We start from the raw sequence: 17394 nt of genomic DNA, 5'->3' as shown, positions 1-17394 counted from the left end.
CAGGGTGGTACTGCCTCCCTAGGGAGTATTTGGAATTAGGGGGAAGGGGGCAGGTGACTGGCATTTAGCACATGGGGCCAGGAACGCCAAAACGTGCAGTGTGCGACAGTTCCCCACCACTAAGAACTGTCCCACCTCAATGCCCACAGTGTCCCTGCTGGGAGTTGCCAACTCAAGCCGCCTGGTCTCCACAAGGTGACTGTACACTGGGGGCTCAATGGCCATGTAAAAACCTGCAGTAAGACGATGTGGAGTGCTATCTTCTTCCTTCCTTCCTTCCCTCCCTTCCCAACAGCTCCCATCTCTATTTTTTAGACAGTAACCTGTCTCTCTGGGGAGGTAATTTTTACTGCTGCCAACTCTCCCCTGACAGTTTCTTCCTTTTTAAATGGGTTCCAAGTTGGCCAAATTTCAAACGATCTTCCCAAAGTACTCCAAGACATCAGTGGGTGTGTGGCACGGATCTGATAAGCTGCAGAGGAGGCTGGGGGTGCACAGGGTGCCATCCACCCCACTCACCACTTGCAGGCAGGAAGTTATTCACAGAAAAGACCCAGCTCGTGCATATAATTCAACAGGGAGAGAGCTATTTTAGTACGAAAGCCAGAAAATTTGACAAGCTCTATAATCTAAAAACTGGAAGTAAAGATATAATTAAACCATAAGGAATGCTAATTGTAAGCATTTACATATGTGGGGCCAGTCAAATTTCTATAGATATACTTTAGTAAAGGGAAACTTGGTGGCAAAGTACGTTAAGGACGTTTCCACTGGTTGCATTTGTGATTACACTGCCCCATCTAAGGTGGCTGCAGCCTCACAGCTGGTTCAGCGGGTCTGAGGGAGGATGACAACCTAGAAGCCATTCATTAGGCCCTTAGAGGCAGTTAAGGCAAGATGGTGGGGTCTGCCTTCATCCCTGTAGGCAACAGCCTGCTGGCTACCGGAAGGGTCAGAGGTCAGAAATGGAAGGCAGACGTGGCCTTTCATTTCTTTACATCCTTCAGAGGTTTCTAAGTGCCCAAGAGAAAGGAATGTGTGTGGGAGGCCAGGAGAATGGAGGTACCAGGCTGTAGGTTCTCGATACCTCTAGTAGTGACTTCTTGGGGACCAGAACTTGGGTGATGCTGTCTCCATCTGAATTACTCGTATGTTCAGACTGAACCCAACTATCATGACTGAAACAACTCCAGATGCATGGCTACTATTTTTAACTACATTGAGCTACAGTGAAGAAAACCCCTAAGAAAATTTCGACCTGACAATAGGCTCTTTAGAATTCTACCTCCTGCTCTCCCAGTTCAGGACACAGAATGGAGACAGTGGCTGTGCCTGTGTGTGTGTCTGTCTCCGGTGTGTTGGGGTGGGGGTTGTGGGAGTCCCTGGGCCCGTGTCCCTCTAAGAAGATGGGCTCACTTTCTCTCTAGGAGAGGAGGACCTGGAGGCTGAGAGCAACTGGAGATGCTCTGCTTGCAGCAAGTTTCTTCTCAGTTTCTCTAAAAACTAGAGGTGTGGTTATGGTTACTGACAACGTGGAGAGTGCCCAGCATCTCGGTGCCCTCACCCTACATCGATGCTTCTCATTTCTCACTCTTTTTTTTACCCCCACGCCTACAACCAACTTTTGCCAGTTTGGGGGGGATGTAAACAGGACTCAGATGTGTAATGAGCCTGCAGATACTGCACATACTGCAACTGCCATACAGCAGGAGAGGGGCACTTTGCAAGCGACTCCAAAGCACCCCAATATGAGAAAACCCCTGAGGCCACAGCTCACGGGCCACAGTTTGGGCTGCATATGCAGCAATAGGTCAGGACCATAAAGAAGGGGTATTGCTTCATAAAGACAGGTATCTCAACAGCTTCCCATTAAAGATGAAAATAAACTTAAGTTGTAGGAAGAAAACCAAATTTGGTAAAGAAGACTGCCTATCAACAGCAATCTCTCCTAACTCTGTCTTTTATTCTTATAAATACAAAGTTTTGGAAAGTTGGAAATGTGCAGTTGGCTGCAATGAACTGTTCGAACTGGTCTCAATATTAACAACCGAAACTACTGAAAACATGGAGGGCAACTGGCTCAGGCCAGAGGCACAGTGAGTGCCAGCAGACAGAAATGATCTGCAGCAGGAGATACGGTCCGGGCTGCCATCTTGAGCCTGGGCGGGAAGTCAGGGATTTGGAGGGAATCTTTTAATCTTTACTTGGAATCAAACCTTTTTCTTGGTCTATAGGAGTTAAGTTGCCTTAAAAAAGAAATCATATAGACTTTAACTAGGCCAGGTCCTTACCACAAGGAGGCTGAGGATGGAAGAAGGGGGAAGGAATGGAGGGGAAGAAAGCAGACTTCTGTTGAGAGGAGAGTCTGCCCCACACTCTGCAATACAGCTGGCCCTGAGGGCTGTGTTTTTTCTCTTCTCTCTCTCAATCTTAAGGCCAAGAAGGAACATCTCACGGAACTGGGTTTGTTTTCCCGAGAATCCTATCACCAGGGAGGGGTGCCCCTTAACTAGATCACGAAGTCAGCAGGCAGAACCAAAGGGCTGGGCACTGGCTGCCACTAGAGCGTAAAATAGACTAGGGGGTGCAGACAGAGCCAGGCTGCTCTGGAATGAAGCCCCTCCTTCTTCAACAGACTGGAAATCCTGCAGCGACTCTGAGGTAGGGGCCCCAGATTTCTGCCAATGTGGTAGCATCTCGCTACTGATTCGATTTCATGATCTCTTCCCTGCCCCCTTCCAAGTTATCAAACACAGCATCTATCTCCTATTCATTCAAAAATTTATGTTGAATTTAAATAAATCCTGTGGTACCCCCTGGGATATTATATATTACTCTGGGTGTGGCAATTCTCTGACTAGGAATTGTTGCTCTAGAGACTGGAAAATGAAACTCTGAGGGAACAAAATTAGAAAGGTGAAAAACAGTGACAATTTTTATTACTTAAATTTTTAGACTCTTCCATATTTATCTTTTGTTTAAAAATCAACTACCTTTTGCATCTGAAAAGAGATGGCCTTTAGCCACTGTGGTTCCAGCACCAAAGAGGAGGACTTGATAATTCGTAAAGAGTGGAAAATGAATCATGAAGCAGACCTGGGTCTAAGAATTTCCCTAAGATAAACATTCACATGAAATCTGGATGTAGTTTTTTTCTCACAATGCATGAAATACAATTTTCCACAGAGGGACACACAAACATGTCGTTTTCAATTGTTAGGGTGATTCATTCAGTTCACGCTGTGGGCTGAAGGAAAACCCACTCCTCCGGTCTGAATTTAACCCGAGGTTTAGGGCAGAATACAGCATCTTATAGACTAAAATTAGATTCAGAGCCACAATGGCTACGGAAATAGCTAAATGAGAAGAAACATTAACTTCATATATCCTTGGGTAGAACAAGATCCTTTCGGGTATGTGGAAATCACTCACAGGATTTCAACTGAACATTAGAATTTGAGAAAAGGACTAAACAACTCTTCCTCAGCAAACAGGACTCACTTCATAGAAGCCTCAAACAAGGCCTCTTCTTTCTTTCTGGGGATGCTGACAGGCACATGTGATTATCCATATATTTAACCTGTAGCAATACTGTTAAAATAACTGGAAACCATTCTGAAGAGAACACCATGTCCTCTTCAGATGGTTTTCATGCTTATTTCCAAATAAGAAATACAGAAAAAAATCTATTTTTATGTTATTTGTTTCTGGTTAACTACTGATTCCTTAAAAATGAAGTAACTCTATCTTGATACAGTAAAAACGCAAAAATCTCTTTACAATGTTCTTCAGATAGCAAAACAAGCAGTTCTTGAGACAGAAAAAGTCAAGGTAAGGGCTTTAATGGCTGTTTTCCCCCATACTTTCACCAGCAGACACTGAACCTATCTGGCATTCAGTGTTTCAAACCCACACACTGGGAAGGGTGCCTTTTGGCAGCTCTATTGAGAAGGGTTCATCTTTATTCAATTACTACCAGAGAAAATTCCCTCTGACAGTCAGCATTCAATAAAAACTAAAGCGTTCCCAATAAATTAGATTTACATTTGCTTGGATATGGTGGAAAAACAACCAAAGGCATTTAACTCTAGTTATTGTGAAGCCACTTTTTAAGACATAAACAAATATATGCATAAGTGTTTACTTACGTGGAATGTAGGAGATCATTATCAGAATGAGGAATGCGTAATAGTCAAAGGAGAAGTTGTACTTGTTGGGTAAACTGATGGAGTACAGGCCGGCCTGTCTGACAAAGGGCAAGGCAGCGTAGATGGTGAGCAGCTCTCCCGACACTCCCATGGGGTACAGCACAATGAAAAGCGTGTACCTAAAACAACAGAACACTCACACTGGGGCTCAAAGCCAGCCTTAGCAGAAAGACACACTTCCACCCTTCTCATCAGTACTGGTCTTTTAGAAAGCTCTGTTTATACATTTTCCTGTTTACCCACTGCTTAAATTCAGGTTTTTCAAGCCAGTTTTTGAAAAGGGTCTATAGCAGGTATGTTTCTGAATGTTCTAAAAGAAAATAAACATATTTGGTCAGCCTCAAAATTTGGTCTGACTAAACAACTCTTCAAAATAGCTCCCTAAAATAACTAAGGTGATGCCAAATATTGGTAAAGTAGGGGCACTGAGTCATGGTTTATACCGAAGGGTCTTGCCTGTGGGGTGCGAGTGGGGTTGGGGTTTGCAGGGAGTCGGGGAAGGTGTCGGAGCCTGCGTCTAGGAATCCCTACAATGTACGCCAAGCCCGGGCTGTGGACTAAAGAAAACAGCGCATCCAATGAGGATACTGCTACAATTATTCAAATGTCTGTACACGCTACTGTAAAAAATGAGATATATGCTATTTAAGAAACATTAAACAATTCACGGTAGCTTTTGGTCATTATGTAATTTTTCAAAACCATAATTACTATCACATGGGAGAATCCACACAATTTTTTTTCACTTAAAAAGGAGTTCTCTATGTTTCAAAAAGAATTCAGAGAGAGGTTCGTCCTACGGAACTAACTGGAAGTCATTCTTCCAGGTATAAGTATTCTAAAGAAACCATCAGCTCAGATTTTAAAAAGCTTCTGGCTGTTTGGGGCTGACAGTGAGCACTGGGCTACCAACTTCCAGGCCCAGGAACTGTGCTGAGAAACCTGTGACAGTGAAAGGAAGAGTGTTCCCTGTTGCCCACTTCAGCCATGCTAAGGAGGACGGTGGAGGAGGAAGAAATCTTCCACGGGCCATGGGAAACAAGAGACAGAAGCATGTTCTCCACTAGTAAAATCAGGGCTTGTCAATAACCTTTCCCTCTAACCAGGGCGGACGGCTTTCACAATGCCTGCCCAGGCTGGTTAATAACTGCTGTTTTTCCCATTCTTCCCTTTTCTTAATAAAAATGTTTATTGCAAAAAAAGGAAGAACGGAAGGAAGGCAGAAGGAGTTCACATACTTGAAATGTTGGAAACAAGGGGTTTATGGCTCCAATTTGATTACTGAGCTCATAAATTATTTAGAAACTACCGTTGTCCTTCCATGAAATGAAGCACTTGGGCCCCAAAGACAGTGTCGCCCCTTTTGCTCTGTTGTTCCTCCCCAGAGTCCTTCCCAACTCAGAAAACTGCTCGCAACAGTCTCATGGGTTACTTCAGATAAACAGATGAACTGTCAGCCTTTTATCCAATTCATAACACAAGTAAAGCAAAATAAAACTGAGAACAAGCTAAAACTGCCATGCAACGGTTGCCATTAATTAAAAACTAATTTAAGAGTCATAACTTGTTGGTGAAATTGAGAACGAGAATTGGACGTGGGCTAAAAAACGAACATAATGGCAGAAGCTCATCAGGAAATTTTGATATGGACAAAAAGGGGATGTTACATCAAATCTCTATCAAATAATTTAACTAACAAGAACTGACCCAATAAAAATAACTTAAGTACGAAAAATTTAAGATATGGGGCCGGCCCCGTGGCCGAGTGGTTAAGTTTGCGGGCTCCACTGCGGTGGCCCAGGGAATCGTCGGTTGGAATCCTGGGTGCGGACATGGTACTGCTCATCAAGACATGCTGAGGCAGCATCCCACATGCCACAACTAGAAGGAACCACAACTAAGTACCAGGGGGCTTTGAGGAGAAAAAGGAAAAAAATAAAATCTTTTAAAAAAAAATTTAAGACAGTGTTTCTATTAATGAGAGTTAAGTAGAGTCCCTTATCTATAGATAAAATCTACAGACCAGATTTCTACCCAACCTCTGTCTTGTATAATTTTATTTTTAGGAACTTGGAGGCAATATTTAGACAATAAAGGGCCAATGCAGTGATGGATCATTTCAAAACTTAGTTTTCATTGCATGTCCTTCTTTACCTGGCCCATTTGATGAGGTAAGGCAGGTGGTTTAACAGACTGAACGTATAAAAGGAATAACGGATAATTTCTGTGATGGTCCAGGCAATGACAAACAGGAGGACACTGTCTTCACTCTGCACCTGAAGGAAAAACAAAAGCACAAGCAAGCCCGTGAAGCATTTTAACAAAGCAGCGCTCCCAATGTGCAGCCAGCTCCCTGCCCCTTGCAGAGCTGGAAGGTTGAAGGAAGTCGACACAGCCCCTGGTCTCTATCCTCAGTAGCCATAGCACAGCTCAGACAGAGCTTGCCACATAAAGGAACATGCCTGTGACAACTGTATAGAGCCAAGTGATAAGGGGCAGGTGAGAAGGAATCAGGTCACTGATGAGTAAGAGGCAGGGATGGGGAATTCTATGAGCTGTAAACCGACAGGAAGAAACAAGACACGGTGAGTTTCTGCGTGTTTGTTCGCCAGCCTGTTTGTGGAGACCGTGAAGTGATATCAGAGGGAGCCAAAAGAAGCTGGATAAGAAGCATAGAAGGGCAAAGTAGTGGAAGGCTTGGACCCATTGGCAAGAATTTTAATTCGATTTGCGTGACAACTAGGAATCTGAGGAAATTTCAAAGCAGGGTAATGTAATGATTAAAACACAATTGAAGATGAGGCTAATTCCCCAGGAGGGCCCATTTATTCTCTCCCCCTGGTGACTTCTTCCTGGGCCGGCCTGCTTTAACTCAAGGATTATGGAAGTTCCCGTGCTGATCACAGGAGGTGACTAAAGCCAGAAGAGCTGTGGAATTCTCAGCCTCCTCTGAAGTTGTTTTCATGCTGAAAAAAACAACAAACTTTTAAAAGAAGCCTTAGGCGTTTTCTTAGGGGATGTTTTCACTAGATGCCTTAGACTGCAAATCTTGCATGAAAACTTATTACTGTGATATTAACTATCAGCACCTCCCCCACGCCACCCCAGCTAGGTTTATAATGATCCTTGGTGCTTGAAAACCAATAATAAGAAACAACCTTGCAGCCCAATTCACTTAGGTTTTCCTGCATCGGAAAAGGGCAGTTCAAATTGGATGTGAATGAGAAATTCCACTGAGCGAACAAACTTCCATTACAAGATGGGTCTTCCCTGTCTCATTCCTAACACCTAAGACAAGAGGGGTATGGCATTCTAACTAACTTCTGCTTCTTTGCATTTGCAGCGTTAAGAGTTTTTAGCACTTACACTCTTCCTCAGAAAGCGTACACGAAGCGATCCACCTACACAATGAAATAAGTAGTCATTTACATACCTATTAACTAAATTGCCCTGACAAAGAAATTCATAAATGCATAGTTACCATTCTCTAAAAATAATAAGAATTGGATACTGTCAAGAGCAAGAGGACTTTTTGTTTTCCTGGTGCTCTGAGATTAGCCCAAGTAAAGGAAAAGCCAGACACCTCTAAAGCTTTCATGTTTCATTTTTCAGTCTGTCCCCAAATCCTTGCTTAAAACCCATCGAGACTAAAACATCACTTCAGAGCGCACTTTGCTTTCTGATGTATTTTGTAATCCTCCTCATCTTAAGGAGATAGGTTTTTACAGCCATGGGTTGAAGCCTTGCTTAAAGATCTCTGGGTTACAGCAGAAGTTCCTCTAATATTTTGCATTGCAATCGTCTTAAAAGCAAGGAATGTGTCTTTTTCATCTTTTGATTCCCAAAGCACTATGTGTTTTTGACAAGTAGGAGATGAAAAAATATTTGTGGAGCAAACGAATTCAGTCCTAATCAGGTCACTCTAAGACTACATTTCCTGCTTCTTGATACCTGATATTAGTTTCTGTGTAGTCTCAGTGGCCTACAAAAAGACAAATAAAAAAACAAACAAAACGCCCCAAACCTTCCACTTTAATCCAGCCTAGAGGTGATTTGACTCACACGCCCTGACCCCAGCCCCCCAAGTTAGACTTGAACCAAAAGAACTAGAATAAACTTAGACTCAGGCTGAATGTGAAAGCAGTCTGCTCTGAGTCCAGCTGTGAAGACCATGGCATAACTTACAAAAGCCTGAAGATGTGGGAAATGACGATTTTGTATAAATGGTATCTTCAGATCAACAGAAAGTGCAACATTTTTATTAAGGGATTTGAGTAGAGTCAGAGATCAAGCTTATGTGATTTACAGATAATTATCCAATGACACAAAATGGGCAGAATGTAATGAGTTAAAAGCCTCGAACAGATATTTTGTACACTCATGTTCATAGCAGCATTATTCCCAATAGCCAAAAGGTGGAAACAACCCAAATGCCCATCAACAGTTGAATCAATAAACAAAATGTGGTATATACTTACAATGGAATATTATTCAGCCTTAAAAAGGAAATTCTGACATATGCTTTCACATGGATGAACCTTGAACACAATTTGCTAAGTGAAATAAGCCCTTCACAAAAGGACAAATACTGTATAACTCCACTCAAGCGGTACCCAGAGTCGCCAAATTCAGAGAGACAGAAAGTGGAAACAGAAGGGTGCCAGGGGCTAGTGGTGGGACGAAACAGGGAATAATTGTTTAATGGGTATAGAGTTTCAGTTTGGGAAAATGAAAAATGTTTTGGAGACAGATGGCAGTGATGGTTGCACAACAATGGGAATGTACTGAGTGCAATGGAACCATATGCTTAAAAATGGTTAAAATGGTAAATTTTGTAATGTAAATTTTATCACAATAAAAAAAAAAACCCAGTAAGATCAAATTTAAGAAGGCTAAATGTAAAGTTATATATGATTCAGCAACACCAAAATGACTCCAGTACAGAATGGAGATGACTCAGTTTATGAATCCAAGAGATTTGGAGTTTTTGGTGAACCACAAGCTTGACATGAGCCAAGAGGGTGTCGGCAGTTTTTCAAACCAACCGACCAACCAACCAGCCAGCCAGGCAACCAACCAACCAACCAATCAAACAGTATTTGGCCACATTAATAGTTTCCTCCCAACTACTCCACTATAAATAGATTAAACCCCACCTAGGGATCAGAGTCGGTTATAAGAACCCCTGAACTAGCAGAAATTACCTTGGGAAAGGAAAGAGGGTTAATTACTTCAAAATGTAAAAGGTACCATGTGCAAGAGGCAGATGGACATGCGATTAACGGAAAAAATTAATAGGAAGTTAAATGCCTGGTCCGAAATAAGAAAAAACTGTGTAACAAACCAGCTGACTAATAAAATAGGCCACCTCCTGAAGCTGTGTGCTCCTAGGCCCTGGACATATCCAAACTGAGACTGCTCAGAAGAAAGCCCTACAAAGGGTGGGAGGCTGACCTGCAGGGCAGCCCACAGGGCTTCCAGCTGCTGTCCTTTAGAAAGGGGTGTGCACGTAACCTCTGTTTGGAAAAGGCCTGAAACTCTGACTAGTACTAACTTCCTTGCACGAGCTAAAATTCTTTTAGTTGGAAAAAAAATGGGTAGGGACTTCAATAGTATTCTTTTTTTTTGTGAGGAAGATTGGCCCTGAACTAACATCTGTTGCCAATCTTCCTCTTTTTGCTTGAGGAAGATTGAGGCTGAGCTAACATCTGTGCCAGTCTTCCTCTATTTTATGTGGGATGCCACCACAGCATGCCTTGATGAGTGGTGCTACGTCTGCACCCAGGATCTGAACCTGCGAAGCCCAGGCCACTGAAGTGGAGTGCACGAACTTACCCACTATGCCACCAGGCCAGCTCCTAGTATTCTTAAGAATAATTTTCCTTTATCAAATAAGGCAGGACAAGAGAGAATAACTTAAAAGACTTCCTTTCATTACTGACTGCTGAGTGTATAGCATGAGAATAGTTCCCTGGCCCTTTGCTTCCCCAAAGCTCAGGTCTCAGGGGTCCAGGTCTCATCTCAGTTGGCTTCCTTAGCACCCAACACAGGTCTGGACACAAGGAATGTGTGAAATCAATGCCCCTTAACTTGAATGATACATGTTTTGGGTTTTTTGTGTTTTTGTTTTTTGCAGGGGAAGATTTGCCCTAAGCTAGCATCTGTTGCCAGTCTTCCTCCTTTTTTTCCTTCTTTTTCCCCCCAAAAAGCCCCAGTACGTAGTTGTATATCCTAGTTGTAGGTCCTTCTAGTTCTTCTATGTGAGCCACTGCCATAGCATGGCTACTGACAGACGAGTGGTGTGGTTCGGCGCCTGGGAGCTGAACCTGGGCTGCTGAAGCAGAGTGTGCTGAACTTTAACCACTAGGCCACCAGGGCTGCCTCTCTTTTTGTCTTTTGAAAGCAGGAGTTAGGAACATTTTCCTAACAAGTAGGGAGCCTCCTTTCTACCAAGGGCCAGTGACCCAGAGAAAAATACTCAACTGAGAGTCCTATGGAAGTAAAAACAGAGCCAGTTTAGCTTTGGAGAGGTTTTTGAGAGGCAAAGCACTAGGGTTATAAAATGTTCAACTCAGCTGCTTTTTGAATTAAGAACTAGAAACATAATTTTATTAATTATCAAGAATAAGAGGTTTAATATGTCTGTACAAAGATTTGCACACAAATGTTCATAGCAGCATTACTCACATTAGCTGAAAAGTAAAAACAACCCAATGTCCAGCAACTGGGGAATGGATACACAAAATGTGATGTACATCCACACAACAGAGTCCCAGTCAGCAACACAATGGAAAGAAATGCTGATCCATGCCACAATACAGACGGACCTCAGAAACAGCATGCCGAGCGAAAGAAGCCAGATGCCAACGACCACCCATTGTACGATTTCATCTATTTGAAAAGCACAGAAAAGGCAAATCCAGAGGCAGAAAGTGGATTAACGGCTGCCAGGGGATGGGAGTGGGAACGGGAATTCACTTCTAAAGCTATGAGGGATCACAGTGTGGTGGCGGAAATGTTCTAAAACTGGCTTATGGTGAGGGTTGCGCAACTTGGTGAATTTACTTAAAAGCATTGAATTGCACACTTAAAATGGGTGAATTTGTGGTATATAAATTGTACCTCTATAAAGTTGTTTTAAAAAAAAGAATATGTTTACTTTAAATGCATATTACTACCTTTTAAGGGAAAAGGGAGGCATTTAGGGCAAAGGGGATTTATTAAGGTTTACAGAGGAAAAGAGGAAGACAAGGGGGTGGTTGCCAAAAACCATCTTGAAGCCATGTTTCTAAGTTGCACATTCACCATTGTGGCACAGAGAGGGGAGGGGCGGGGGCCAGCCGCCTCAGGTCTTCCTGGCCTGGCGCAGGGAGCCGTGCGGTTCCCGCCCCCCACTCTACAGCCAGGGAGGCGGCGCTGTGTGTGGGCGGCTTGTGTAATTCAGCCAGGGGAGTTTACACAGAAATCCAAGTTGGAGAAACAAATGGGCACAAGAGAAAAACCTTTACACACAAATAGCATCATGTGTTTGACTTTAAAAGGCTCAGGGAATATCAGCACATGAAAAGCTGTCATTTTTATTACATTCAAAGAAAAACAGATGGTGCCATGTAAGAAAATCACTATTGTAGACACCCTTTTCTTCTTAGCATTCTGGAACCTGCTGCTTACCACTCTAGTTATCTCAAACAAAACCTCCTGATCGTGCTTTACGCTAAGTGTTCTCTTCTCTTCTTCATGCCCTTCCATTTGTGCAGAGAAGAGACTGTGGTAAGATCCAAGGGGCGAGGACAAGCGTCTGCTCTTGGCAAAACTGGCGCATGTTTGTCTTCGTCTGCTCGGCTGCCATAACAGGATGCCACAGATTGGATTGGCTTAAACAGAAATGCATCTTCTCACAGTTCTTGGGGCTGGAAGTCTGCAATCAAGGTGCCAGCTTGTTGGATTCCGGCGAGAGCTCTCTTCCTGACTTGCAGCTGGTGCCCTGTCATCGTGTTCTCACATGGTGGGGAGAGAGGGAAAGCTCTCTGGAGTCTCTTCTTCTAAGGGCACCAATCTCATGAGGGCACCTCATCTAAACCTAACTACCCTGCAAGGCCCCATCTCCAAAGATCATCGCATTAGGGTTAGGGTTTCAACATAGGAATTTGGGGAGGGGGCGGGAACACAATTCAGTCCACAGCTACATTCCTGACCAGGTGTTGGCAAACTTTTTCTCTAAAGGGGTAAATAGTAAATATTTTTGACTTTGTACCCTACATGGCCTTTGTTATGTATTCGTCCTTGTTGTTTTTACACTCTTTAAAACTGTAAAAACCATTACAAATTGCAGGCTAGATTTGGCTCACAGGTGAACCCCTGGTTCTAGATCCATTTGGCCACCCCCCCCCCAATTTCCTTCCTATGACCTGTTTACCCCTACAAATGTCATTCTTCAGCCTTCCTATGACAGACTGTGTACGTGTGTGCTGGGGAAGGGGATCAATACATCTATAACCAACAGACATCATGGAAAAAGGAATTACTCTTATAAGAACACATATAAGCACTTTTTTTGTGTTACGTCATCTTAAAATCTCAGTAATCTTTTTTTTTATGTGTGTGGTAAAATATACAAAAAATTTACCACTTTAACCATTTAAAAGTAATTCAGTTAAGTTCTGTACATTCACCATGCTGTACCATCATCAGTATCCATCTCCGGAACGTCTCATCATCCCAAACAAACTCTGTACTCAGTAAATAACAACCCCATTTCCCTGCCCTCCAGCCCCTGGGAACCACTATTCCACTTTCGGTCTCTAAGAATTTGCTTATTCTAGGTACCTCATTTAAGTGGAATCATACAAAATGCGTCCTTCCGTGTATGGCTTATTTCATTTAGCATAATGTTTTCAAGGTTCAACTATGTTGTAGCACTTGTGTCAGAATTTCCTTCCTTTTTAAGGTTGAACAATATTCCATTGTTTGTATACATCACATTTTGTTGATTGGTTCAACTGCTGATGGACATTGGAGTTGTTTCCACTTTTGGCTACTGTGAACAATGCTGCTATGAACATGGGTCTCCAATATGTTTCAATTACTCCAGGTACATAATATCTAGAAGTGGAATTACTGGGTCATATGGTAATTCTATATTTAACTTTTTGAGGAACCACCAAACTTTTCCATAGCGACTGCACCATTTTACATTCCCACCAACAGTGCACAAGGGTTCTAATTCTGCATGTCTGCACCAACTCTTGTTATTTTCATTGTTTTTTTTTGACATTGGCCATCCTAATGAGTGTGAAGTGGCATCTCATTGTGGTTTTGATATGCACTTCCCTAATGATTAGTGATGTGGAGCATTTTTTCATGTGTTTATTGGCCATTTGCATATCTTCTCTTGAGAAATGTCTATTGAGGTCCTTTGCCCACTTCTAATTGGGTTGTTTTTTTGTTTTTAATAATCTCTTTTAAATAATTATGGTGACAACAGCAGTAAAAATAATTATACCTAATAGTTACTGAACTCTGACTAGAGGCTAAGCCCATTTTTACACATATTACTGCCTTACTGAACCCACATTTTACAGATGAAGAAAGTAAAGCTTTCAGAAGTTGAACCCAGCTCTGTGCACCTAAACTCTCAACAGTTCTGACTTGTTTTCTTGGGCTTCGGGTCTTAAACACACACACACACATGCACACCCCTCCCATTGTCATGGAAAGAACACCTCTCTTGCGAAATCAAGAAAACTTATGGGGCTGGCCCTGTGGCCAAGTGGTTAAGTTCGTGCACTCTGCTTCCGTGGCCCAGGGTTTCACCGGTTCAGATCCTGGGTGCAGACACGGCACCACTCAAGCCATGCTGAGGTGGCATCCCACATGCGACAACTAGAAGGACCCACAACTAAAATACACAACTATGTACCAGGTGGATTGGTGGAGAAAAAGCAGGAAAAAAAAATTGGAAGAAAACTTACAAGAAACCTATATACAGGAAGAGCCTGGAGAACGGGTAAGGTAAATGTGATCATTTTCTAGCATCAGGAAAGCTATTAGTTCTCAAAAAAATGTGGCCTACCTCTGAGGAGCTGACACCGGAGAGACCGAGAGGAACAGCCTCACTGACAAGGACTGAGTAAAGTATGAAAAATTCCAGGTCACTGCAGTCCAGAGGTATCTTCCATATGCCTGGGAGATGGCTGAGTTTTGAATCAGTGACCGCAGACAGAATCCAGCACAAGCACTTGAGACAAACCCTGACGAGTCCCCTAGAGTTCATATGAGTCTTCTTCCCTGAGCCTTGCCTTGCAAATAATCTTCATTGCTTTTTGTTTTAGCCTGTTTTACTTCCTCAGTTTAACTTGTTGAGACTCCCTAAAAATGTATATACATTCACATATTGTATATACATACATACCTACACCCACAAAGAGCTATAGAAATGCTGTTAGATGTACCTGTGTATGAGTCTATATGTATACATAATATGTATGTATACATGTGTGTGTGTATATATGTGTGTGTGTGTGTGTGTGTGTGTGTATGTGTCTCTCTCCTAGCTTTCTCTACTGAGAGGACCTAGAAGCATTAACATCCCAGTAGCAAGAAGCATCTCAACTACCCAGATCCTGGTTCCTAAATACCAGGAACCAGGGCTCCTTGGCAAAATCGATGATTCCAGGACTAGGGCAGGAGAAGTACAAGATGAGACTGGAAATCTTTTCTGTCACAAAGTAAGGAAATGCTCAACATTGGAGACAAGTCAAAAGGACAAGGAGATGGGGCCGGCCCAGTGACACATCGGTTAAGTTTGCAGGTTCTACTTTGATGGCCTGGGGTTCGCCGCTTCAGATCCCAGGCGTGGACCTATGCACTGCTTATCAAGCTATGCTGTGGCAGGTGTCGCACATATAAAATAGAGGAAGACGGGCATGGATGTTAGCTCAAGGCTAATCTTCCTCAGCAAAAAAAAAAGGAGGATTGGCAGCAGATGTTAGCTCTGGGCTAATCTTCCTCAAAAAAAAAAAAAAAAAAAAGGACAGGGAGAAACGGCTTCCACTGGCCACATCACAGACAATTATACAGGAATTCATGAGCCTAAACTGATAAAACAAATAAGTGAATGAATAAACGGGAGAAAGGGAAAGCTATTCCTTAAAGGAGGACGCCAACTAATACATGTAAAAGAAGTGACAGAAATAGAGAATAAACATTTGGTAACCATCATAGAGGTGGCTGATACAGGCAGGAGTCATTCTCACAAAAAACTAATCAATAAAAAGGGGAATACGGTGACTTGAAGGTGGAGAAGCTGGCAGACACCAAGAGGAGCAGGTGATCGGAGTCAACAGCACCAGGGGTAGGATGGGGAGTCACGACACTGCCCCTCATGTGGTGCCCTGAGAGAACATGGCACTGTCTCTGTGGCATTCCTGCCAAGGATGCATGGCTTGTACTGGTCATGAGGGAACACGAGATGGATCCAGCTGAGGGTCACCCTACATAAATTAAGGCCTAGACTCTTCAAAACTGTCAAGGACGTGAGAGACAGAGCAAGGCTAAGAAGTTCTTCCAGGGGCCAGCCCTGTGGCCGAGTGATTAAGTTCGTGTGCTCTGCTTTGGAGGCCCAGGGTTCGCCCATTTGGATCCTGGGAGCAGACCTACACATGGCTCAACGAGCCATGCTGAGGCAGCATCTCAAACAGAAGAACTAGAATGACTTACAACTAGGATATACAGCTATGTACTGGGGCTTTGGGGAAATTGGCAACAGTTGTTAGCTCAGGGCCAATCTTCCATTAAAAAAAAATGAAATTAAAAAAAAAAAAGTACCTCCAGACTGATGGGTCTGAAGAGACCGGACAATTAAATGTAATATGTATGTGGCAGGAATATCACCCAAAGATGCTTCTCCCTTCCCCTGGTATCCTCGTGCTTAGCACAATATCTGGAGCAAAGAAGATACTTAGTGAATATTTGCCTTTCTAGAAAGGAAACAAAAAGACACTGTTTGGACAGTTAGTGAAACGTGAATGGGGCGTGCAGATGACACCCAGTGCTGCATCAACCTTGGCTTCCTGACCGGAGTGCCGTATGCAGGTGATGGAGGAGAGTGTCTGAAACACAGCCTGGAGTATTCAGGACTGACAGGACTCAGGTACAGCTTGCTCTCGAGGTTGAGAAAAAGATGAATGATAAGGGGTATATGAATACAGAAGAGTAGGCAATGGCACAAAGGCAGTAAAATGCCAACAGTTAGGGAATCTGAGTGAATGGAATAAGAGTGTATGGCACTGTTCTGGCAACTTTTGTGAAAATTTGAAATTATTTCAAAACAAAAAAAAAATCACCTAAGTACTAAGCAACCACTCTGGGGGCACAATTAGAAGCAAATACAACTATTACTTCATTTCTAGATATATTGTTTTTGATATGAAGCCTCCAAATCAGCTGGCAGAGGTGGGTTATATAACCACAAAAAAGGCATAAGAACATTTACAGCAAAACATATAAACAGGGGGCTGGTCCCGTGGCTGAGAGGTTAAGTTCGTGCACTCTGCTTCAGCAGCCCAGGGTTCGCCAGTTCAGATCCTGGGCACAGACCTACACACTGCTCATCAAGCCATGCTGTGGTGGCATCCCACAGAGAAGAACTAGAATGACCTACAACTAGGATATACAACTATGTACTGGCGTTTGGGAAGAAAAAAGGAATATTGGCAACAGATACTACATTAGCTCAGGGCCAATCTTCTTCTCACCCACACACAAACATATAACTAAGAGCACACCAAGAGAGGGCAACTTGAATAATAGACCTAATGCTGACCTCCATTTCTATCAGCATTCTCTTGTCTTAGACTGTAAACGCCCTGAGGGCAGGTTCACAAACCTGCTTTGAAGAGGGGTTAGTTTCGTTTTAAGGCAAAATCAGATTTTTACTAAATGCTTTACATTAGGATAATAATGATGATTAAGATAATGATAACTCCCATTAGCAGGGCTAATTATTCCTTAAGTATGATAAAAGTAATTATGCGTAAATTTTCACCAGCTAACTGTGAAACGATTTTAATAAGTATAAAAGCCATATTCATTTCTATGTGAAAAGTCAATTATATCTGTTTTAAACCTCAGGACATAGAAAAGAATTCGAAACAGTCGTACAGAAGTTGGTCACTAAAATTTGTCT

General features: G+C 42.8%; 1 protein-coding gene across 1 annotated transcript in view; it reads right to left on the bottom strand.

Annotated features, from left to right (window-relative positions):
• HACD2 (3-hydroxyacyl-CoA dehydratase 2) overlaps positions 1-17394 on the bottom strand; it is a 96755-nt gene that overhangs the window by 3724 nt on the left and 75637 nt on the right. Inside the window, exons 5-6 of the mRNA XM_070583749.1 lie at positions 6363-6484; positions 4149-4327 (exon numbers count right to left, since the gene is read on the bottom strand). Of these exons, the coding sequence (XP_070439850.1) occupies positions 4149-4327; positions 6363-6484 (301 nt within the window). The remainder of the gene's footprint in view (positions 1-4148; positions 4328-6362; positions 6485-17394) is intronic.

Source organism: Equus przewalskii, chromosome 18 (genome assembly GCF_037783145.1).
Source record: "Equus przewalskii isolate Varuska chromosome 18, EquPr2, whole genome shotgun sequence".
In the NCBI taxonomy this organism is placed as follows: domain Eukaryota; kingdom Metazoa; phylum Chordata; class Mammalia; order Perissodactyla; family Equidae; genus Equus; species Equus przewalskii.
This window is presented reverse-complemented; position numbering and strand designations above follow the sequence as displayed.